Source organism: Micropterus salmoides, unplaced genomic scaffold, assembly GCF_014851395.1.
Source record: "Micropterus salmoides isolate LMB-PRFRI ecotype aquatic unplaced genomic scaffold, ASM1485139v1 Ms_hic_scaffold_10, whole genome shotgun sequence".
Lineage (NCBI taxonomy): Eukaryota > Metazoa > Chordata > Actinopteri > Centrarchiformes > Centrarchidae > Micropterus > Micropterus salmoides.
Genome location: NW_024040041.1, coordinates 534,403 through 559,773, shown reverse-complemented (window position 1 = coordinate 559,773; position 25,371 = coordinate 534,403). Strand labels below are relative to the sequence as shown.

Genomic DNA, 25,371 nt, shown 5'->3' with positions numbered 1-25,371 from the left:
CAGCTACCGGGGGACTGGCTAGCTTCAGTAGTTAAAGACTGATCTACCAAGGTGCGGAGCCGGACTTCTAAATCACTGAGCCTCGCCTCCATGTCTATAAATAAACTACACTTTTTACACGTACCATTACTGCTAAAGGAAGCAGAGGAGTAACTGAACATCTGACACACCAAGCAGGAGAAAGTAGGAGAGAGAGGGAGAAGCCATGGCTCCTCCCTCCCTCCCTCCCCTCCCTCCCTGTGAAGCGATGGCTTCACATCAGCCGTCAACCAACCTGTGAACAGCTACAGTGGGTACGGAAAGTATTCAGACCCCTTTAAATTTTTCACTCTTTGTTTCATTGCAGCCATTTTCCAAAAATCAAAAAAGTTCATTTTATTTCGCAGTAATGTACACTCAGCACCCCATCTTGACAGAAAAAAACAGAAATGTAGAAATTTTTGCAAATTTATTAAAAAGAAAAACTGAAATATCACATGGTCATAAGTATTCAGACCCTTTGCTCAGTATTTAGTAGAAGCACCCTTTTGATCTAATACAGCCATGAGTCGTTTTGGGAAAGATGCAACAAGTTTTTCACATCTGGATTTGGGTATCCTCTGCCATTCCTCCTTGCAGATCCTCTCCAGTTCTGTCAGGTTGGATGGTAAACGTTGGTGGACAGCCATTTTCAGGTCTCTCCAGAGATGCTCAATTGGGTTTAAGTCAGGGCTCTGGCTGGGCCATTCAAGAACAGCCACGGAGTTGTTGTGAAGCCACTCCTTCGTTATTTTAGCGGTGTGCTTAGGGTCATTGTCTTGTTAGAAGGTAAACCTTCGGCCCAGTCTGAGGTCCAGAGCACTCTGGAAAAGGTTTTCGTCCAGGATATCCCTGTACTTGGCCGCATTCATCTTTCCCTCGATTGCATCCAGTCGTCCTGTCCCTGCAGCTGAAAAACACCCCCACAGCATGATGCTGCCACCACCATGCTTCACTGTTGAGACTGTATTGGACAGGTGATGAGCAGTGCCTGGTGTTCTCCACACATACCGCTTAGAATTAAGGCCAAAAAGTTTTATCTTGGTCTCATCAGACCAGAGGATCTTATTTATCACCATCTTGGAGTCCTTCAGGTGTTTTTTAGCAAACTCCATGCGGGCTTTCATGTGTCTTGCACTGAGGAGAGGCTTCCGTCGGGCCACTCTGCCATAAAGCCCCGACTGGTGGATTGCTGCAGTGATGGTTGACTTACTACAACTTTCTCCCATCTCCCGACTGCATCTCTGGAGCTCAGCCACAGTGACCTTTGGGTTCTTCTTTACCTCTCTCACCAAGGCTCTTCTCCCCCGATAGCTCAGTTTGGCCGGACGGCCAGCTCTAGGAAGGGTTCTGGTCGTCCCAAACGTCTTCCATTTGAGGATTATGGAGGCCACTGTGTTCTTAGGAACCTTAAGTGCAGCAGAAATTTTTTTGTAACCTTGGCCAGATCTGTGCCTTGCCACAATTCTGTCTCTGAGCTCTTCAGGCAGTTCCTTTGACCTCATGATTCTCATTTGCTCTGACATGCACTGTGAGCTGTAAGGTCTTATATAGACAGGTGTGTGGCTTTCCTAATCAAGTCCAATCAGTATAATCAAACACAGCTGGACTCAAATGAAGGTGTAGAACCATCTCAAGGATGATCAGAAGAAATAGACAGCACCTGAGTTAAATATGAGTGTCACGGCAAAGGGTCTGAATACTTATGACCATGTGATATTTCAGTTTTTCTTTTTTAATAAATTTGCAAAAATTTCTACATTTCTGTTTTTTTCTGTCAAGATGGGGTGCTGAGTGTACATTACTGAGAAATAAAATGAACTTTTTTGATTTTTGGAAAATGGCTGCAATGAAACAAAGAGTGAAAAATTTAAAGGGGTCTGAATACTTTCCGTACCCACTGTACATCCTGAAGTTCATTGTCAATGTTTACAATGAATGAACAGTCCACAGTAAAGATCAACAGATAAAAAACTGCTCTAAACAGTAAAATTACCAATAATCATAGGCTCCTCATCTAATAAGCAGAGTTGCTCACCAGTCTTTGAGCTATAGTCCAAGTCAAGTCTCAAGTCACTCGTGGTTATAATGTGTTAAATGTTGTATCACCTGCTGCGTTCAATCCAGGCTGCTTATAAAACTGCATAGCTATAAGGGATTATGTCACTGTAACCTGTGCTTACAGAGCACAACCATGTAATGTGCAATGCAATTAATGACAGCTTAGTAACTACTGTAAGTCAACATCTCCCCCAGACTCTCAAACCACTGTAATGTTAACTAATGTAAAATAAAAATGTATCGTTACATGATCAACACTAAAACCTGTAACATGGTTTTCACTTACAGAGCACAACCATGTAATCAAACCAGTGTCTCATTTAATGAAATCAACACTTTTCAGGGGAGAAGTTACCTTTCAGTCAATACGTAGAGGCTGCAATCACTTTCTGGCAGGTGAAACACTGCATTTTATGACTTTTTTTTTTTTTTAAGACTTTATTTTATATATAACTCAGCAGTAAGTCATGTTAATTATAGGCTACAGTTGTTTTCCAAATATAAACAAGGATATTAGACATACGCCTACCAAACACATAATCCATCGGCAACAACAGGCTTCTATTATTGCCTATCAATACATAAATGTCAGACCTGGTTATGCTATAAACTGCAAACACTTTTTGACAATTGACCACAATTATGATTATTCCGTTACAAGAAACAGTAATGTTTCCCCAAGACATAGGCCTACCTTTTCTATTACCACGGACATAAAGTTAGGTTTATTTGCAGGTTGTGTCTGTTTGACCCATATGCAGCAGTAGTTCTAAAGAAACTGGTTGATACAGCTTTAGCATACTGCATGCACTCCCGCGGATGGCAATCCCTTCCGGCGGATGATCACTTTTCAGCCCAACGCCCGTGTTTGTTGTCCTCTCTCAAGTGTGCCCGTGCACAGCTGATACGAAGCTGCATTACGTAGGCAGGTTATAGGTAACGTAGGGAGGGAATAACAGCAAGCTCATCAGAAGTTTCCTAAAAATAAACATTGTTCACCGGTCCTGCACCTCGAGTCTCAAGTCACTGTGTGTGCAACTTAAGTGTGACTCGAGTCCCCATCTCTGCTAATAAGTTTACATTCTATTAGTTTGTTGTATGCTGATAGATCTTTACATGATCCAGACAGTCCTTCCATGTCACCATCAGTTATAGTGTGTGTGTGTGTGTGTGTGTGCGTGTGTGCGCACGTGGTGTAAAATAGCAATAACAATAATGTATTTCATCTATACATTATTGTATTCAGGCAATTCAGTATAATCTTGCTTGGCTGTGTGAAGCTGTATTTTAATTATTAATTTGAATGTCCCTCTCCTTGGTGCAGTCATTTATTCTAAATGTATACTTGAAACTAGTAGCACAGAAAACATTATGGCATAGTTTCCTTTGCTGTTGATTGCTCTTGTGATAAACATAGTGAATACTAAAGAAGGCTATGTTGTAAACTGATTATTTTGTAGTAATCTGAGGAGTATGAAACAGCTGCGTGAGTGTGAGGGAATTCAAATAAATTGGTAAGGAAGTTAGAGTTGTGTTAATATTTAATGTTTTGTTGTAGAAAAAAATAGATAATTGTGAAAAGTACCCTTTTTCACTTGAGTCCCTGCCCCCCCAAATATCTGGGCACGTCCATGGCCTTTATCATGTAGCTGTCTTTGTATTAGAAATTTAAAATTTAGTTGGAGTAAAAAACTTGCTATAGCTAGCTGTTATATAAATATTTTCAACTTAATCAAATCTACCATTTAGGTGGACAAAGTGCTTGTTTTACAGTGTAGTGATTGTAGATTTGTGGAGATAAGGGTTTTATTGTGAAGAGCTGGTTATCCTGTTATTGTTGCTTCTGGTGACTCACAGGCAGCAGAGTCTGCAGCTGCTTCAGCATCCCTGCCTCCATGCCTGACAGAGACACCATAGCCGCATGACATAACAGAAGGAGGAATGGTAAATATAGATTTTGCTGTAGCCTTACAATGAACATTTTACTTTAGCTCGGCCCTTTATATCTGAGTGAATGTTTTTCACCTGTTCCCTGATAGGTTGGCCTAACAATGTTCTGAAACATTTCTGTTTTGTTTTTTTAAATGTTTCACAGTGCTAGCTGTAGCCAGTCTAGTTGACAACATTGTTGAATTATGTAACGGATGAACATCAGTGACGCTACAGTGGAGGAAGACCCAGTCTCCATCTGCTAAGGGACCACTAACAAATACTTTAAATTGATAACATTTTAAATGCTGCTGGATGTGGTCATATTGAAAAGTGCTTTTGATCACCTGTAGAAAGTATGTACATTTAAGTAGATGCATGTGTAAATGAATGTAGCAGGTGTTGATAGTGCAGCTGGTTTTGTCAGTAGAGTGGGACAAAGAGATGCTGTTTTGTGTGAAGCCCTATAGTCAGCATGTTACATAACTGAGCATTTTGTGCCTGTGAGCTGTCCTGCTGTGGCTGATAGAGTGAGATCACAGAGACCAGGCTAGATGAGACCATGGGCCACAGCATTCATTTACACTATGATGTGTTTTCACTTGGATACAACATCCAGCTCTTATGAATGCAAACAACAAAAGAGAAGCAGCCTATTCAAACAGCATGCTGACGATAGTTTAACTTGTTTTCAAATGCAAAATCTGTCCTTATAAAAGCTGCTCAAATGTAATGATGTTTTTCTGTTTTAAATCATTATAAATTAAAAATATAGCCGTGAGTAGCAACGATCGGGATCCAAGCAAGTCGTGAAAAATGCAACATGTGACATTTTCAGAGTAGAAGACCAGACGCAGATGATTTGAGAGATAATTGCAGAAACACAAACTTGATTTTTACAGCATCACCTTACGGACTATGATCTGAACAACCCCATTGTCATCAAGCCCGGCTTGAGGATTTGAACCCTGGAACTTTAAATCAGCAGAGTAGGCAACTTACTGACTGAGCCACTGGTCAGACTGTTATCACACATCTTCTCACAAGTTGAGGTGGTGACGTCACATGTGCCGGACCGGGATAGTTTTGTCAGTTTAAACTTAAAACGCTTACAAAAGTCAAGATGTAAGTGAGAAAATTCTAATAAAAATCACACATTATTCTCCCTGTTTTGGGTGTGTTGTATATTATTTTGCTGGCGTTTGATCCAAAACTAAGCAAGAAATAAAATGTTTTGCATACTATACAAGTTATGGCAAGATACTGAATATCACTGCAGACTCACCATTTGACCGATCTAAAAATCCCTTGCAACACCTGATATCGGCCATCCAGAGAATGTCTGTGTTGATATTGGTAGCGTTTCAAGAAAGACTTGTGGAGATATAGATGATAATTGAATTAGCATATTCTGAAAAATTTAGAGTCACTGACTTCAGAATTCACCACAGGTTGCAGTGAGGCAATGTGAACATTTGTCACATATCAGTGGATGTGCTGAAAAAATTTCACCTCTCTAGGACGCACGGTAATTTTCTTAGATTTTTTAAAGTTTGGAATGTGAAATGTCTAGAAATGTACATTTGTTATAATAAGCCACACCCACTTTGTGCAGTCCTTACCAAATTTTATGCATCAACTGAGTAGTGACCCTAGATCATAGAAACTGAATTTTGTAGAAATCCATGCAGCAAATTACGAGGTATAAACTATGCCAGTGTAGTGTATAGAAAGTGTAGTGCCCGCTAGTGGAAGAATATCCCAGGACAGCTCAGCGAAGCTCGAAGCATCTGAGCAGACTTGTCAAGTCTGGTTACAATAGCTTAAGCCAATTTTGATTTACGGGCATTTATGTAAAACTGTACATAAAGACACAAAAGTAAAACAGATTGATGTATCAAAATTCTTTTGATAACTTTTGATCAGCAATGTCAGTAGATGATCCCGCTAAAGTTTCAGGTCGATTAGCGAAAGCGCCTGGGACGAGTTCGTAAAAATAGGTTTTAGAGAAAAGTGATAAAAAGTTGCATAATTTGACATTTTTAGAGCAGAAGACCATTGGAGCAAATATGCAGATAAATCCAGAGATTAAAATAATTAAAGAAGTTTGACTCTAAACAAAGCCGTTTTCGAGATAATTGCCAAAACGTAAAGTTCATTGTTATAGCGCCACCATGAGTTCTATGATTTATTTTTTATTTATTTAGTTCTATGAGGGACATTTTTTTTGCCTGAGTAGTGGGTGGAATTTGCAACCCACCTGCCAATTTTGGTGAATTTTTGTTCAGCAGTTTTTGCTGCCCAAACACTTTCAGTGGAGAAAAAGAAGAAAGAACAAAAAGAAGAGGAAGAATCTGCTTGGATCCCTTATAATTTTGTTATTGATGTTAAGACAAAATATATAATTTGGAATAGAGGGTTATATTGATAAAACCTAGTAGATGCAATGTTACATCAGGATGTTGATATAAGTCTTGGAGCTGTGGAGTCTGGATCTGTGGTTGCGAGTCACCTGCCCCCGTGTTCCTGCTCGACACCCTCTGCTAAGATTATTGTTACTAGTCCTATTGTTATTATTGTTGTTATAATCATTAACATTACGATTGCTATCATTAACACTGCTATAAATATCTGCACCATTCATTCAGTCTATAGCAACATCACCTTAACGGTCTCTGTGTGGATATTGTGTAGGCTGCCTCCCTCCCCTCTCTCTCTCCTTCCCTCCCTGTCTCTCTCCCTCCCTCACCCCCAACCGGTCGAGGCAGATGGCCGCCCACCCTGAGCCATGGTTCTGCTCGAGGTTTCTGCCTCTTAAAAAGAAGTTTTTCCTTGCCTCTGTCGCCTAGTGCTGCTCTTGGTGATAACTGTTGGGCTTCTGTAAATAGCATCATAGAGTACGGTCTATACCTGCTCTTTTATGAAAAGCGCTCTGAGATAACTATTGTTGTGATTTGGCGCCATATAAATAAAATTAAATTGAATTGAATATAATAAATATTGCGGAATATCAACTGAGAAACGCATGTGGGATACGCTGGCCTTCAGGGCCCTCTGGCAGAAAGCTTTCTGCCTTTTCCCCCCTAAACCTAACCAAGGTAGTAAGCCTTTCTGACAAAAAGCCCTCAGGGTGAGGTTGAAGTTTAGGTAGGCTAATATGAAGGGAGGTGGACTCGGATAGCGTCTGAGGCAGATGAAATGGTCTGTTAGCATTTTTAACTAGGATAATGTTTTCGTAACATTGCCGTGACGAGTAGCGACCTTATGTTTACATCTCACAGCTGTTTAGAGATTGCTGTATTACAATGTAAATGCTCCGTACATGTATAGCGCCTTTCTAGTCTTTTCGACCACTCAAAGCGCTTTTACACTACATCTGCATTCACCAGTCACACACATTCATACACTGAGCCTAAGCTCAAACAGAAACTAACATTCACACACATTCATGCGGAACAGCCGCCAGGGGAAATTTGGGGTTCAGTATCTTGCCCAAGGACTCTTCGATTTGCAGCCTGGGGGAGCCGGGATTCAACCGCTCTACCTCCTGAGCCACAGCCACCCCTACGGTGGTCATCTTAATTAATTTAACATAGCAGTGAACGGAAATGCACGCAGATATGCATTTTCTTTTGCCATGGATTGCGCTTAAAGTATGCATATAACATTAAATAAAAATCTTTATAAATATTACTTATATACCGTGTAAGAGTTTATAGAAGTAGTCATAGTGGTAGTTTTGGCTAAACAAGTGAATTGAAAATCTGACAAAACAAGATATAGATAGAATTGCCACAGTATAAACTGTATAGCAAAATGACAGATGTATAATGTCTCATGGTATCGCCATATTTTTCAACCCTAATTTCAAAGTAATACACTCCTGTAAATTCGCCCACTTGATAGGTAGCTATGAAAAGTTAATGACTTTAAGTTGGATTGCAGTTGTGGTCAGCTTGGATTCACAACAGTTGGAGGATGAGCTGTTCCGGGAAACCGTAGCCTACAAAAACACGTTGTGAGGCCCAGCATGAAACTCTTTTAAATTCTACTAGAGATACCAAAGAATCCATATGTATGCTAACATACTGATGTTTGGAAAATTCTGCATAAAATGATCTTCAAATGCCTTGTCACCCACTCCGTAAAGAAAATGTCATTAAAAGGCTGAAAGGCTGTTTGTCTTCAACAAGCACAGCAGCACAATACAAGTTCACATAGAGATGTAAAATAATAGTAATGGTAGTGTTGATGATAGAATAGTAATAAGGTATAATAATAATAATAATAGTAGCAGCAGGTGCCGAGCAGGAACACTAAACTATGGGAGAAGGAAGAAGTCAAGTAAGTAACATGCATTAATGGGATAAGAGTGCATCCAGATGGAGAGGGGCAGGAGGAGAGAGGAGCTCATTGCATCATGGGAAATCCCCCAGCAGTTTAGGCCTATAGCAGCATAACTAAGGGATGGTTCAGGACTCACCTGAGCCAGCCCTAACTATAAGCTTTATCAAAGGGGAAAGTCTTAAGCCTACTCTTAAATGTGGAGATGGTGTCTGCCTCCCAAATCCAGAATAGGACCTGATTCCACTGGAGAGGAGATTAATAGCTAGTGGCTCTGTGGATCTGGTCATAGTTTTTATTAAATTTAAAAAGTGTGTTAAAAAACACACCCTGGCTCTTTATAAATTAGTCTGACTAAATTAGTATGTTTTCAGTGTTTAACAACACACTATGGATCTTTTTTTTGTCACCAGGTTCCCAATGTTGAACATGTCCACCCCCAGCGAGCTAAAGCCTCCCTGCGTGACTCGCAATGGTATGGTGAAGTTGCCCTCCAGCCAGCCCAACGGTCTGGGCAGTGCGAGTATCACTAAGGGGACACCTGCTGCAAAGAACCGCCTGTGCCAGTCCTCATCTGTACCCTCCATCCTGCCCCCTCCACCGTCGTCCCTTCCCTACCACCACCACCACCTGGACAGCCCTGGCATGCCCAATTCAGCAGCCTCTCTCTTGGGCTCTGACCTGGAGCCTGGAATGCCTCTAGTGAGCTTGAAGCCGTCCTTTCGTCAGCTTCCCCCTCTCACTCTACCGAAACCCATGTTACTGGAGCGCCAGCTTGTCCTGGATGAGAAGCTGCTCAACCGATTGCTCTGGTACTTCACCACAGCTGAAAAATGTGTGCTGGCACAGGTATGCAAGACATGGCGCAAGGTGCTGTACCAGCCGAAGTTCTGGGAGGGAGTGACACCCATCTTGCATGCAAAGGAGCTATATACCCTGCTGCCCAATGGGGAGAAGGAATTTGTCAGTCTGCAGGCCTTTGCCCTGCGTGGCTTCCAATCTTTCTGCTTAGTGGGCGTGTCAGACCTGGACATTTGTGAGTTCATCGACAACTACCCGCTGTCCAAGAAAGGTGTTCGCTCAGTCAGCCTCAAGAGGTCTACCATCACAGATGCCGGTTTGGAGGTGAGTCAGCATGTGTTTTGACAGAGGTAATTGGATGAGAATTTTCTCTGATCTTAAAGATGATTCTCAAGTTGGACATGGTGGGTAGTTCAGAATGCCTGGGAGATTACAGCATTCCTAGCTATACACAGAACCCTTCCAGCTCTTCCCTTGCAGACAACAAAGTAGTGGCTTTGGTCAACAACAGCAGTGAGACACTAATATATTATGGTTATTTGTGGAAAGAGCCACGCAAATATTTTGATTATTTACCATGTAATATATTATATTTGATCTCATTCTAGTAAGAAATCTTCCTGCTTTCCTTGTTTTAATTTGCTGTTGATACAAACTCAACACTTCCTCCATGTTTACCTGTTGTTTTGATAAATGTTGTATAATTTATAATAATTTTCAATATCAGTACAACATTATCACGTCATACTCATCACTCTGCTGCTCTATGTTTTTCTTGTTAACACAAATACTGTTTTCATTCATTCATTATTTCCATTTGCATTTGCATTAAAAGCATTCACAGGAAGTATTGAGTTTTATTAACCCTAGCTAAAAATGTACTGTATAGCAAAAAATGCAAAGGAGAAGTGAAAAAATAAGAATGGAAACAGTGTAGTGTTAAAAAGAGAAAGTGACATCAGCATAATGGTGAGTATGACATGACTGTTGTACTGATGGAATTAGTGCTGTGAAAAATGGCCCCACAATGCAGGAAATTAAGTGGAGAGAGACTGATTTAAAAGCCGTCACTTTCAAGAGTGTCATTAAGTGACACAGTAGGTTATTGTTATTGTTAACATTTAACAATAACAATACAAAATGTATTTAATAACTTGCATGAATTATAGGTACGTTGCATTATTTTCACCACAGTTCCTCCAGTATTGAGAACTTGATATTATTTTATATTTTGAAATAATTTCTGAGGTCAATAAGTATCTCATTTTTATTTTCCAGGCAAATCCTCTCCAAAATAAGTTCTGGTAGTTTTGTGAATTTGATTAAATGTATGTTTCCATTCTTCATCTGTTATTTGTGTTCCCAACTCTTCCCATTTTATCTTCATACTACCTATTCTTTCTTCGTTGTTTGTGTTATGGTAACAGAGCATGCTAGACAGCAGTGGCAAAACATTTGAAGACACTATGATTTTTGCTTTGCTTACATTCTGTCATATTCTATTTATAGTAGCAAAAGAGTCATAATGCCTGCAGAGTTTTTCTCAGATGGCTGCTCATATCCACCTAGGCTAGGCTGCTATTCTGGGATGAGGGGAGTGTTGCCATGGAGAAAGCTGGAATTGTTGGCTGCATGATCTATATATGGACTTTACCATTGTGTATTGCTGATTGGTGCATTACCATTTTGTTGCACCTTCAAAAAACAGATAATTTATCTTGAAAAAAGAAAAGGGAGTTGTGACCAAATGTCAGCTCTGTATTGTGAAATGCTATGTCCTTGTTTTTTTCACATTAACAAAGTTTATTGCAGCTCCTTGTTTTTTAATTCAGTTTTTATTTCAAAATGTTCTTTTTGCAATGTTTTATTTCATGATGACAAGTCTTTGTCAATTGAGTCAAAAAGGCCAGGGGTCTCATTTATAAACAGTGCATACATACAAAACAGGGCTGGAAACATGCGTCTGCCACTTCCCAAGCAAAGCTTGTGATCTATAAAAAACAAACTTGTCTGTGAATGTGCGTCCTGTAAGTAAACTCTACGCACATAAAGAGGAGAAATGAGAAATGGCGACTCACATGGCAGAAGGATGAAACGGTTTGAAATTAATAGACCTACTAATGTGTAAAATAAATAAATATTACCTCTGAGTAGTATAGGCTTAAAGCCTTTCTTAATAAACACCTGTTTGACTGATTTTCCCTAAAGTGCGCAATAAAAAACTTAATTTGCGGCGCACAAAAAAAGAACCATGATTGAGGATAATAAACACAAACGGAGATATCTTGTTCTGCAAAATAACACCTCAAATATGTTGGACAGTTTAATCAGGAATCGTTTAATTAATAGCCTACTTAATGCACTGAAATTTATTCTCATAAATAAGGTGAACAGGAGACAAATTACATTTAAATTTATGCCGTTTTCAGTGCGTCAGTCGAGCAAATACTAGAGCATAGTTTCATACAGCATACATTTCATACATTGAACAAAATGCTGGGCGCCAGCATGTGGATGTGATGCGCTGCTTGTAAAACGCCTTATGGAAAATATAACACTATTTTATTAAAGATAACTTTCAGTGTGTTTCACATAAAACAAGTCATCTTTCTTTTAACTCATCGGCAGCCTCGTTAAGTGAGTGGACTGTTTGTTATAGGCAACTATGGGCGTTTGAAGGGTCGGACATGGAGCTCCCTCACATGCGCCACATTTCAAGTGTCTGAATATTTTTTGGCATATGCCATTTTTTGGCTTTTGGGCGTAGGTACACTTTTAGTGAGGTTTCTACGCACAGTTTTATAAATGAGAGCCCAGAGCTAGTAACATGATTGGCTGTTTCTTTGGTCTGAATGAGCTTAACTTGATAAATGACAGAATAAAAACAAAGATTATGAAAATAGAGGTAAAGAAAAAAAAAAATCAGTGTCTTCTGATGTTTTGACACTGCTGTGTAACATGCTCTGTTACCACAATACAAAACAAGAGGCATTTGTGTTCTAATATCCAGTTATTATATACATATTAATAACCAAAACCAGATTAAAGGTTAGTAATATTTATGTACCAGATATTTTTTGTCAGTGTACTTTACATTGTTGATATTAAAATGCGGATTCAATTTTCTCTTAATTTCCTCTTCATAACTTCATTTGAGTACTTTGTATTCTCAAAGAAAGGCCAGTATTCTAATAATCTCAAAAAAGATGGGGCCATAGCCAGGATGAACAGCTAAAGGCTGGATGTTAATAAAGACTGGGAAAATTATAAATTGGTAACCCTTTAATTTAAGTCCCTTTTTAGTATTTATAAGCATTATACAAACATTTAATTCCACACTATAATGTATTTGTAGCTATAAGGATATTATTACATGTTAATGTACAATCTTTGTCAGAAATTAAAACTTCTCCTATGAAGTGTTATGGGGTGTGGTGTGTGGACAGAGAGGACCCAAATGCAGCATTCAGAGGGAAGGAGGTTTATTGGGGGAAAAAAAAAAAAAGGGTGAGAGGGACTGGAGTGGAGGGAGAGGAGGACGTCGGGGAAGTACTGGCACGGGGAACCAAGGAGACAGGGGGCCAGGGAGCCGGGGAACCGGGAGGACGCCGAGAGGGAGGTCCGAAGGGGAGTGGGCCAGTGGATGAGCCCAGCCGAACGGAGGACGAGGGTGAGTGTACCTGGGAGGGAAACAGACAGAGAGACAAGGTTAGGGGGAGACAATGACAAGGCACAGGGTAAGTTTGAAAAAAAAACAAGAAACGAGGAAGCCTGAACACAGAAGTGGCACCAGGTATGGAGCAACGACGATCAAGCGAGGATGGTGTGGAGAACCGGGGTTGAAATACAGGCTGGGATGAGGTGATTACTGGCAGGTGTGGCAGGCTGACGAGGTGGATGATTGGTTGCAGGTGCAGGAAGTTGGCTGGGCTCAGGAGCGGAGGGAGAGAGAGAGCACACGGGGGAGAAAATACAGAGAGGCGGGCAGAGAACAGGAAACCAAGGAAAAAAGCAGAAAAACTGATAAAAAAGGAGAAAAAAAACCAGGACACTCACCGTCAGCCGGGCTGCCACCACAACAGGGCCCCCTCCTCAATGGACGCCTCCCGGCGGCCTTCCTATAGGACAAGGGGTTTGGCAGACGAACACAGGGGGGAGGAAGACGTACTGGGGTCCAGGATCCAAAACCAAACTGGGAATACAGGGAGGGCTTCAGGACAGGGAAGAGTTAGGGGAACAGGCAGGGCAGAACTGAAAACTCAGGGCTAGACAGGGTGCCAGAGGGTAGCGCTGGGGGACCAGGGAGTTCAGACGGGGTGCCAGAGGGAGGAGCTGGAGGAGCAGAGAGTTCGGGCGGACGTCCCGAGGGCGGAACAGAGGGACCAAGGGGTTCAGGGGGGCCAGGTTGGTCCAACGGGCAGCCCGAGGGCGGACAGGGGGAGCCAGGAAGTTCAGGGGGACAGGTCGAATACAGAGCAGGAGAGCCAGGGAGATCCGGCGGGCAGGCCGAGGGCGGAACAGCCCGCCGGGCTCCCCTGGTCCGCCGGGCGGACCGAGGGTGGACCAGGGAAGCCAGGAGGGTCCGGCGGGCGGCCCGGGGGCGGGCCCGGGGAGCCGGGAGGGTCCGGCGGGCGGCCCGGGGGCGGGCCCGGGGAGCCGGGAGGGTCCGGCGGGCGGCCCGGGGGAGGGCCCGGGGACGACCTCTCCAGAGGCCGGGGAGCCGGGCGTGGGGCTGGCAGCGCGACAGCAGCGGGGGGAGTCAGGGATGAGGCTGCTGGGCTGAGGGCCTTGGTGCGAGGAACAGGGGTTGGCCGGACCACCGGCGGGGCTGAAGCCGGTCCGTCCGCCAACAGAACACGAGGAGCAGGGGTCGGCCGGACCACCGGCGGGGCTGAAGCCGGTCCGTCCGCCAACAGAACACGAGGAGCAGGGGTCGGCCGGACCACCGGCGGGGCTGAAGCCGGTCCGTCCGCCAACAGAACACGAGGAGCAGGGGTCGGCCGGACCACCGGCGGGGCTGAAGCCGGTCCGTCCGCCAACAGAACACGAGGACTAGTGGCCCTAAGGGGCAAGGGATCGGGGGGGCCAGGCTGGAGGCTGGCGGCGCTAGCAGGTTGGGGATCAGGGTCTGACTGGGGCCTAACCTGTTGGGGATCAGGGGGAAGCTGGGGGCTAGCGGCGCTAGCAGGCCGAGGGACAGGCTCGAGGTCGGATGCCAACTGCCACGTAGACCACAGCTCTGCCAAGACATCCAAGAACATGTCCCTCTCCGCTTTTGAGTCTGCTGGGTCCATGGGTGGCTTGATCGTTCTGTTACGGGGTGTGGTGTGTGGACAGAGAGGACCCAAATGCAGCATTCAGAGGGAAGGAGGTTTATTGGGGGAAAAAAGGGTGAGAGGGACTGGAGTGGAGGGAGAGGAGGACGTCGGGGAAGTACTGGCACGGGAACCAAGGAGACAGGGGGCCAGGGAGCCGGGGAACACAGGGGCCAAGGAAGCGAGGAGAGGCAGGGGAACAGGGAGGACGCCGAGAGGGAGGTCCGAAGGGGAGTGGGCCAGTGGATGAGCCCAGCCGAACGGAGGACGAGGGTGAGTGTACCTGGGAGGGAAACAGACAGAGAGACAAGGTTAGGGGGAGACAATGACAAGGCACAGGGTAAGTTTGAAAAAACAAGAAACGAGGAAGCTTGAACACAGAAGTGGCACCAGGTATGGAGCAACGACGATCAAGCGAGGATGGTGTGGAGAACCGGGGTTGAAATACAGGCTGGGATGAGGTGATTACTGGCAGGTGTGGCAGGCTGACGAGGTGGATGATGGGTTGCAGGTGCAGGAAGTTGGCTGGGCTCAGGAGCGGAGGGAGAGAGAGAGCACACGGGGGAGAAAATACAGAGAGGCGGGCAGAGAACAGGAAACCAAGGAAAAAAGCAGAAAAACTGATAAAAAGGAGAAAAAAAACCAGGACACTCACCGTCAGCCGGGCTGCCACCACAACATGAAGACATATTTCATATTATTCCAACTGTGTTTTACCATATTGTCATAACTTGGGGTCTTTGTTACATGTGTTCATTGCTATCCTTTTCTTTTTGTTCCCTAGCCCTTACTGACAGACAATGCTGGAGAGCTGGTACAATATACACCAATCTTTTCACTGGTGCTTACACTAAAATGGCATCATGTTGTTAAAACACACGGATAGGCTGACTCATTAGATAGATAATTAGCTAGGGGTGGAAAATAAGTAGTATCATGAATACAACAGCTCATGCTGATTAGAACACTGTACAACTGTGTAACTTAAAATGGAGTTCTTGTGTTGGACTATAGTTAGAGAGTAATACTGTGTAAAAATACTGCTTATTTTTTGGTACTGTCTATTTACTCTTTGTCTCTCTGTAACCATATTTCACCAGCTACATGAGTGAATCAAACTTGTGGCCTTTATGTTGCAGGTTATGTTGGAGCAAATGCAAGGCCTGATGCACCTTGAACTCTCAGGCTGCAATGACTTTACAGAGGCCGGCCTGTGGTCCAGTCTGAATGCCCGGCTAACTTCCCTCAGTGTCAGTGACTGCATCAATGTGGCGGATGACGCCATTGCTGCTATCTCACAGCTCCTGCCCAACCTATCAGAGTTGAGCCTGCAAGCCTACCACGTCACTGACACGGCCATGGCCTATTTCACAGCCAAACAGGTAGGATGTGAAAACAAGAGAAACCAGCTTGGTTTGCTAACTGTCCACATTCATACATCTTAATTCTCATTGTGGATCTCAATTATTCTGTTTCCGATTTTTTTCACATTATTAAAAAATATATATATGTGGCTGTAATAAGCCTTCCTCTCTGCCTACCTTTGTGCACTCTGTCCATGCTCTCATTGTGCATTTGAATTGGGGTGGGATTATTTTGGTTGGACACTATCAAGCTGTCTCAACGTTACCTACCCTATCTTTAACAATGGATCAGTCTAACGTGACAAAAGCCACTCATAGTGACAATCTCACAGAGAATGATGGGGTCCAAGCAGAGTGTGAGCATTTTCACCAAGTCCTTCACATTTCTGGCATGTCATCCGAACCCTATTCCATCCATTCTTTCCTTATCGTAGTCAGACTGGACATCTCGTTTTAAATCATTCATGTTCTTGGTCGCTGTTCGTCCGAGGCATATCACTCTTACATCCAAAATTAAGTTAATATCTGTGTAGCTCACTCTCACCTCAGCTCCATTTAAATCCACTGAGTCTTTTGGGAGCCCGTAATCCTCTCAAGTGACTCTAGTCCAGAGACACGGAGTGTCCTCCTTCCCGGGCTCTAATACATCCATCCAACCTTTAAACTCTCACTGCTAGTTGAGAGTTGCTATTAATCTGAAAACTTGTCAGGGGCCAAGTTTATTGAAGATGCAGACGTTGGAAGGTTTCTTATTTTGGTATTGAGCCTATATCCAGGAAAAGTGATGTATTTTGGATTTGGATTTTTAGAAACCTTGGTATGGAGGTGGCTGGTTTGCACATTGAGAAAAGAACAGTATTGTCTGAGTAGGAATCTATTCACTTAAATCAAACAAAGTGAAATTACCTTCCACCCACAGGGCTACACCACCCACACTCTGCGACTTCACTCCTGCTGGGAGATCACCAATCATGGTGTGGTCAACATGGTGCACAGCCTTCCCAACCTGACTGCCCTCAGCCTCTCTGGCTGCTCTAAGATCACTGACGATGGAGTGGAGCTGGTTGCTGAGAACCTGCGTAAGCTTCGCAGCCTGGACCTGTCCTGGTGCCCTCGGATCACAGACATGGCCCTGGAATACATTGCCTGTGACCTGCATAAACTGGAAGAACTGGTGCTAGACAGGTCAGTGTGTTTGTGTTCCTGTGCTTTTGTCCTTGTGATAAGCAGTTTGGTATGTGCAGAGGTGGGTAGAGTACTGTACTTACGTCAGCAGTTACTCAAACAATTGAAAAAGTAGTTTTCAAGTTAATTACCAGGAGTAAGACATAAGCTTATGAAATCTCATTGCATTTGTCATATAAAGCAAGTCCAGACTGTACTCTTTGTGATATCATTTACAGAGACCCAACAATTCCCACCATGAGCAAGCACAGAAAAGGAAAAACACCATTTTAATAGGTAGAAACCTTGAACAGAACCATGACAGGATGCATACAGATGGAGAGACATGAGGAGAGAGGAGCTCAGTGCAGTGTCTAGGCCTATAGCAGCATAACTAAGGGACGGTTCAGGACTCACCTGAGCCAGTACTAACTATAAGCTTTATCAAAGAGGAAAGTCTTAAGCCTACTCTTAAATGTGGAGATGGTGTCTGCCTCCTGAACCCAAACTGGAACCTGGTTCCACAGGAGAGGAGCTTGATAGCTGAACGCTCTGGCTCCTAGTCTACTTTTGGAGACTCTAGGAACCACAGGTGCATTCTGGGAGCGCAGTGCTCTGGTGGGGTAGTAAGGTACTATGAGCTCTGATCAAAATTAACTGCGACATTGAGGTTGTGTCCGGGATGCGATGGATCTGCCGTGATGTTTCCTGCCCATTTGCTGAATGGAGGGCAGGTTAGCACCATTGATTTTTTTTTTTTGCAGTCCTGAGTGTTGTAAATGTAAATGCTCTGTATTTGTATAGTGCCTTTCTAGTCTTTGCACATTCACCCATTCACACAAACTAACATTCATACACAGATGGAACAGCCATCAGTTCAGGGTTCAGTATCCTACCCAAGGACACTGAAATGCCAGGGGTGTTCGGGGGAATTCCCCCACGACTTTGTTATTTTCTTTTAAATAAAGCACTTAAATGCTAATTTCTAATGACTTTTGAAAAGAGAATGTACTTACTAGTACAGCTGAAAGAGGGTCTTTGCAGTGAGAGAAGATGGAGAATAGAGAAATTATTTGTTATTTAATTAATTATGAAACCTCGGGTGCACGGTTGAGAGTAAATGCTCTGTATTTGTATAGCACCTTTCTAGTCTTTTCAACCACTCAAAGCGCTTTTACACTACATCCACACACATTCATTCATTGAGCCTAAATGCTCCGACAGAAACTGACATTCACACACTGGCGGAACAGCCACCAGAGGCAATTCAGGGTTCAGTGTCTTGCCCAAGGACACTTCGACATACAGCCAGGGGGAGCCGGGGATTGAACCGCCTTTCGATTAATGGCCAACCCGCTCTACCTCCTGAGCCACAGCCAGAGTATAGAACAAATCCTACTACATACCATAAAAACCATGGAACAGCTGCTAGTTAATGGAGCCACAGCACAAATGCATTTAGTTATCCTAATGTTACACTTGATGTAAGCTGTCTGTGATATTTCCTGTGTCTCACTTGGCCCTGACTCTCCCTGCAACAAATGTTTGTGAACACAGAACTGTCTTCAGTGCAAACTCTGATAATATGCTCCTGTATTCTTGAGAATTTTATGCAAGTAGAGTATATTACTGAATGAGCCATAAAAATACATTTATTAATTATAAAATTATATTAATTATATTAAACAAGAAACACCTCTATAACTCTCCTAAAGTAAAAAAAAAATGACTTGAGCTGAGCCCTTGAGTATATAACTAAATAAGCCATATGATCATCAGTCTTACCATAAACTGGTACATTGGACTTTGCTGCCTTTGACTCTGTTGTGCTATTACCCTCATCCCTGCTGTCTGTCTCATGTTCACCATGTCAGTGCCAGTACTGGGGCCGCTGGCCAGTTGTAGGTGGAGTTCTCAAAATCTTTACTCAAGGAAAAGTACAATTACTCCCATAAAAAGTAAAAGAAAAATTACAAACTTACTGGAGTAAAAGATTAATATATTTGATATATTTCCTCTGCTGTGCATCAGGTTAGAAAGTCATGTCCAACATGGTTATTTCTAGGGAATGAAATTGGCTTATCTGGTTGATTATGTGTAATTTAGCTATTTCTGTTTAATACATTTATTTTCCTTTTTGAATCTCCATGAAGGTGTTGATAAGATCACTTTAAAATATCACGTTTGCTGCCCAGCCACTGTTGTTGCCTGTATTTTTTATTATGGACATGTAGCCAACCAAACCACTTACTTTGCAGTAGCACAGGCAGCCAATACAATCTGATTATTCCTAAAGCATCTATGAACATAATGTTCACAATGCAAACAATTATTGTAGCAGTAACATGGGAGCAGCTCGTTGTTGAAGCAGGGTAAGCCTTCATACAGAGGAAGCTGTGTGTCATGCGTAAAGGCCAACAGGACTGTTTTATCCACCCATATTTTCTCTCTCTCTGTGCATCTCATAAATGATTGTTTGCTGAATAAATAACAGCTGGTAGCTGCTGAGTGAAAGCCAAGATTAGTTTCACCGGGATCTGGCAACATTCTGTTTATGTAGGCTGCTCACCGTCGGACATCGTTATAAAACAAACTGTAACCAATGTGAAAGAAACAGGCTAATGTCCATCAAAAGAAAGTGATGGTCTTTTCAATAACAGGATACTGTTAATATATCAGAATCCAGTGATTATCAGACTTAGATGTTACAGTGTGAAGTCTACATTTGCTCTGCAGAGACTGGAGAGATGGAAAGTGAAAGTTTTTCACTTGCCGGCTTGTTAAAGAGCGACTGCTTTCCAACACAACCACCAGTACCATGGAGTGCGTTCACTAGATTTCAGATGTATTAGTAGAACAATTAAGCCTTAAACTGAAAAGACACATGTCTGATTTTCTAAATGTTTGCATCCGCCCAGCTCACTGCAGATCTTCTAATAACCTCCTGAGCCACAGCCCTGAATTGTAGTCTTTTTGAACTTATTTGACAATGTTGTGTTAATAACATAGATAGACTAACTTATCAGAGTTAACTTGAAGGAATTAGTCTTGGACAAATGTGTGCATTACTAACAATTCAACTCTGGATTGATTTAGTGCATGATCATGTTTTGATTCAGATCGTGCACGAAAAGGAGGGGCTGTTCATAGACACTTCAATATGGAGCCTGGAGGAACCAGGGATTGAACTACCTTATGATTAGTGGGCAACCTGCTCGACCTCCTAAGCCACAGCCGCCAAAACATTATTTTGAACGCAGTGTTTGTGTTGTGTTTTTGTATTTATTTTTGAGTTTTAAAAAAAATGAGCCACATTTTCAGAAAGTGTGTAAACAACTGAAAAAAATTTAAAAGCAGAGCAGATGTGTTTTGTACCAGCTGAAGGCATGAAATTATTGTATTTTTGTGCCTCGAACCTGAATAAAATAATTTAAAGTAATCTGTAAATGAAATACATAAAAGTTATGGAGATGAAATAAAAGCATGAATGACCTTCTTGAGATGAGGTTGATGGAAAATCTAATCTGATCTTTGAGAAGCTCCTTAGTTCATAGAACATGAGCGAATGACTGCCATTCTCACCGTTGAATCATCGTCGTGGAAGTAGGATCATAGCATTTTGGCTATATGGGGGTGCTCAACGTCTATATAGAACGACCATTTTTCTTCCAATAAGTTAATATACAGCCTACAGCCAATCACCGATTGCTGAAAGCCGTATCGGCTGATTCCAATTACAGATCACCAATCGCTGGGTCTATTTGAAGTCTTTAATTTATCATGTAGCATTATATAGGATACTGTATATTTATTTAATTAGTCCTAAAATGAACAGATGATAAAGATGTCTGTGAAGATTCTCAGTCATCCAGGTCATAGTTATCCAACAAAGGTTAAAGTCAAGGGCAACTGGACTTGGTTGAAGATACTGGAAGACGTTTCGTCCTTCATCCAAACGACTTCTTCAGTTCTGACTGACTGGCAGGGAAACTCAGCTATTTAACCTCAGTGGGGTTGTTTGCCAGGATCGTCGATACTTCTGGTTCTTTAGTGTTCCTGGTTGTTTTAATGACAGTCGTTACGGCTACCCCAGGCCAAGACTGAACGACCATTGTTGGTATCTTCACCTGAGGCCAATAGGTTACGTTTGTTGAGTTTCCTGGGAAGTGATGAAAGGACAGCATTGTAAGTGGGAGATAAGTGGGCAAGGGCTCCAAGCCTCCCGGCGCCAGCTGCGCCCCTTGCCCCGCAGAGGCTGCACAAGTTGGCCTGGGCGCCCCGCCGTGGCTTCGTAGGCCCGTGGTGAATAAATGACCAGAGTTTCAAATTAGGGACTTGTGGTTGGAGATATAAAATGAATTTATTTCTATGGGAGTGTTATTTGATATACGATTAACAGCACCACCTTGTGGCCGATAGACTCAAAATTTCATTCATCAGTGGTTGGCTATAGGCGGCCCGCCAGCAATAATATCTGGCCAGATTGCTTCAATAGCAGAAAAATAAAAAAGAAATAAATTGATAACGGCTGGTGCTGAAATAGATCTCAGTCATGACAGCTCACACAATCACTCAGCGCAAGAATGTCTTTTGCAGCAATGATTTATGTCCAGTTTATTAAGAGCTTTTACTTTGAAGAGTTCTGAAGGCCAGTCAAAAGAGTCTCTGGCCTGCTTGACAAACCTCTTAAAAAGCCGTCAGTAAAGGTGTGATTGGATTCCCCTGAATTTTGTTAGGGAAATGAAAATAAGTGTCCATAGTAGGGTTGACACCCAGTAGTCGAAGATTTATTTGATTTTACAAAGGTTAAAAATATGGGAGATTTACGGGGAAACATTTAGGATTTTTAAAATTTTTTATTTCACCTTTATTTCACCTTTATTTATACAGAGAATCAGACTGAGACCAAGGTCTGTTTTACAGCTGAGCCCTGTGTACAGCAAACAGATAAATATTCATAACATATAAGATGTGTTTTAAAAGTAAGATGTTCATCCAGCCAAATAGCGAAGTATTTGTATGCTGGAACACGTTCCATAACAGTACCATCCAGTGTACTGATTTTAAGCTAATCTAAATGTTGTTTTCTGGACATGGAAGAGAAGAGTAAATATTTAGTTTTACTTGAATTCAGTACCAGCTTCAGATCAATAAGACATTTTTGTACAATTAAAAAGTCTGATTGAAGAAGAGCAAGTGCTTGAGCATAGGATGGGGCAGTAGCATAAATGACTGTGTCATCCACATAAAAATGATATTTACAATTTCTCACAGTGTTAGAGATATTATTTATGTAGAGAGTAAATAACAAGGGACCTAATATTGAATGGCCTGTGTTCTATCACTCAGATAATTTTTAAGCCATGTGCCAGTGTTACCTGTCAGACCGGTTGAGGACAATTTTCTCAGCAAAATTTAATGATCAACTGCATCAAAGGATTTTGTAAAGTCAATAAAAAGAGCTGCACAATAAGATTTTTCATCAAGTGCTTTGACAATATCATTAACAAGTAAAGTAGTTGCTGTAATAGTGTAATAGTTAATGTAAGGCTAAAAATATGTGTCACGGCTTCAGAAATCAGTGGGGCAGCACTAAAGCTTGATTTATACTCCTGCATAGGGTCAGGCATTTATACTTGTGCGTTCATGTGTCTGTCAATCTGCAATTACACCCCCAAATGCTAGTCGGCAGTAGCGCTACAGTGTCCACTGTGTTAACTTTTGCCGGCCGAGCAGGCTAAATTCTGGTTTAGCCCTCCGCTAACGTGAATGGAAGTAAAATTGTTTACGTTCGGCTGGTGTAGCCTTTTCAAATGTTATCGACCGAATAGATTTTGCTCGGGTTGTTACGGTCAAATATATTGATCCACCGTCTTGAGTATCAATAACAGCTTTATAATAATCACTTACTCTGTTCTTGGTTTCACTAGAAGTAGCCGTAGAGTTTCTTTCAAATAAAGAACCAGCTGCAATGAAATGCAAATTATATGCTTGCATAATTGCATTTTTATCAGTAACTGGTCCTGTATCCGATATTATTTCTTTTGGTAAAGGGTTGAAAGAATTGTTTTTTAGAGTTTTAACTGTTTTCCAGAATTTAGCCGGGTCTCCATAACATTCCGATAAGGTTTTTACATAGTATGCTGATTTTGCCTTTCGTACAAGCATAATGCACAGATTTCTCGGTTGCTCAAAAGACTGTCAGTCAGAAATGAATGTTGATTTTCTCACTTTCTTCCATGCCAAATTTCTTTTATACATGGCCTCAGAGATCTCTTGACTAAATCAGGGATTTGATCTATTTTTAACCCTGACTCTTAGTCATTGGAGCATGGATCTCTTCAATTGAATCAAAAAGCAGTGCAGTCCTTTAGCACTTTCTCAGCATCTGAGATATCTTGCTCATAAACATTTTTTTAATTCCTTTTAGTAACAAGCCTAGGTTTGGATTTAAGGTTTCTGACATCTGTGATACACACAATAGGACAGTGGTCACTAATGCAGAGGGGCAGTACACCAGTTGACTAATATAGATATTAGTTAAAATATAGTCAATTAATGAGGATTTAGGGTGAGTTGGTTTAGTTATAAGCTGGTTCAGGTTTAGACCATCACACAGCTCCTTTATATGATCTGAGTCATCTGTCAGCCAATTAAGATTAAAATCGCCAAGAACAACCACTTCAGATGACATAAAACATGCTAATAAATCAAACAGCTGGTTTAGCAAGACTTTCTTAGCAGAGGGAGGGTGATAAACACCTACCACAGTAATGTTACAATTTCTTCATAACTCAAGATTCAAAGCTAAAAATTCATATATTCATATTATTTTGGCACAGTAATAGAGCTCAGCATGTGGACAGAAATGTGATGTTTAATATACATGGCCACTCCTCCGCCCTTACTTATCCTGTCAGTTCTAATTACATAATAGCCGTCAAAAGCGATATCTCCCTCAGAAATCCTCGTTGATAACCATGTTTCAGATAAGATAAGAACATCAGGGTTGGCTTGGTCTAACAGGATTTTTACAAAATCCAGCTTGGACAATAAGCTCCTTATACTTAGATGTAAGAAGTTAAGACCCTTGCCATTTTTAAAAACATGTATATTCTCAATAAAACTATTTGCAGGTTTAAAACTCAGATCAGGACATTGGAAAGGAACTATAGTTAAGTTATTCTAGAACTACATCTAACTGGCAGATCCAGTCTTAGAGACACACACAGAGGAATACAGCAAGTCTCCAAATGCATACAGCGTCAAGCAGACAAGGAGTAAGTGATAAATTCGAGGAGAGGATGCTGGCATCATACCTGTTTGGGTGCAGGTATGTTTAAAGACCACCGATCAAACTAGTTAAAGTAGTTAGTTATAAATCACAATGGGAGCACCCTTACTATTATGTTATAAATTTCCACACAAAATGCTGTGAGTAAAAATGTGAAAAGAAAGAAGATTTTAATAAATCTTTTTAAAGTATGTGAATAAATCCAAAATTGTAACCCTAACCCTGAAGGCGTCGGTGCGCTTAAGCGTGTGTGTGTGGCAGACAGGAAGAGAGACCACCAACTGTACCAGTGTTGTGCCGAGTTGTCTGCACCTCGCGGGACATTGTGATCATTTATAACCTTCAATGAACCACACAAAGAATAATATATCGTTTTTCAACACTTACTTGGAATAGACCCACGGATTACATGTGTTCCGTAATCAGGATACAAAAATAAAGTAACTGTATTCCGTTACAGTGCAGAAAAAAAGACGTAATCAGATTACAGGTAAAAATTCCCGTTTTGTAGAAATGGAGATTACACATAGGGATGCACAAAGTTTCCATTAAATGGAAAGCGGACTGCTATTTGCTATTTACGTTTTTCCTGTAAAAACACACAGCTGGTGAGGGATTTGTCGCAGATATTGATTGGGGTGTAGCCAGTAGTTGAATATGGCTACGCACCCTCGCCGTCATCCAGACTCTGTGCGGACTGATTCCAGCTCTCAGTGAGTGAACACAGCAGCCGGGACCGAGCACACTCTCCGAGACAGACGGAGGCCTGTTTGAACACTGGGAATACGGTACGAAGATGGTATTCTTGGTTTTGGCTCTTGTCACTCTGAGTCAAATAACTTAAGGCTGTGTTCATGTCGTATTCAGGCTGCTGAGCGCAGTTTCGTTGCTTGCCCGGCACTGATCTTCACAATCCTCCCCCGTCGGGAAAATTATTGCTCACGCCTCTAAAATGAAAAAGGAGAATGCGAATAAAGAAAATGCATTAGACAAAGAGATCCAAAAATTTGAGAATGAATTGGCAAGTCACTATTCAGATAAGCTATACAAAACGGCCGAGTATGCCTTATTTAGGATAAAA

General features: G+C 42.1%; 1 protein-coding gene across 3 annotated transcripts in view; it reads left to right on the top strand.

Annotated features, from left to right (window-relative positions):
* fbxl16 (F-box and leucine-rich repeat protein 16) overlaps positions 1-25,371 on the top strand; it is an 81,034-nt gene that overhangs the window by 37,452 nt on the left and 18,211 nt on the right. For all 3 annotated transcript variants that reach the window (XR_005447423.1, XM_038739021.1, XM_038739011.1), the window contains 3 exons: positions 8,766-9,477; positions 15,608-15,850; positions 16,752-17,017. Coding sequence is in view for 2 of the 3 variants with exons in the window: in XM_038739021.1 (XP_038594949.1) it covers positions 8,773-9,477; positions 15,608-15,850; positions 16,752-17,017 (1,214 nt within the window). In the remaining variant the exon portion in view is untranslated. The remainder of the gene's footprint in view (positions 1-8,765; positions 9,478-15,607; positions 15,851-16,751; positions 17,018-25,371) is intronic.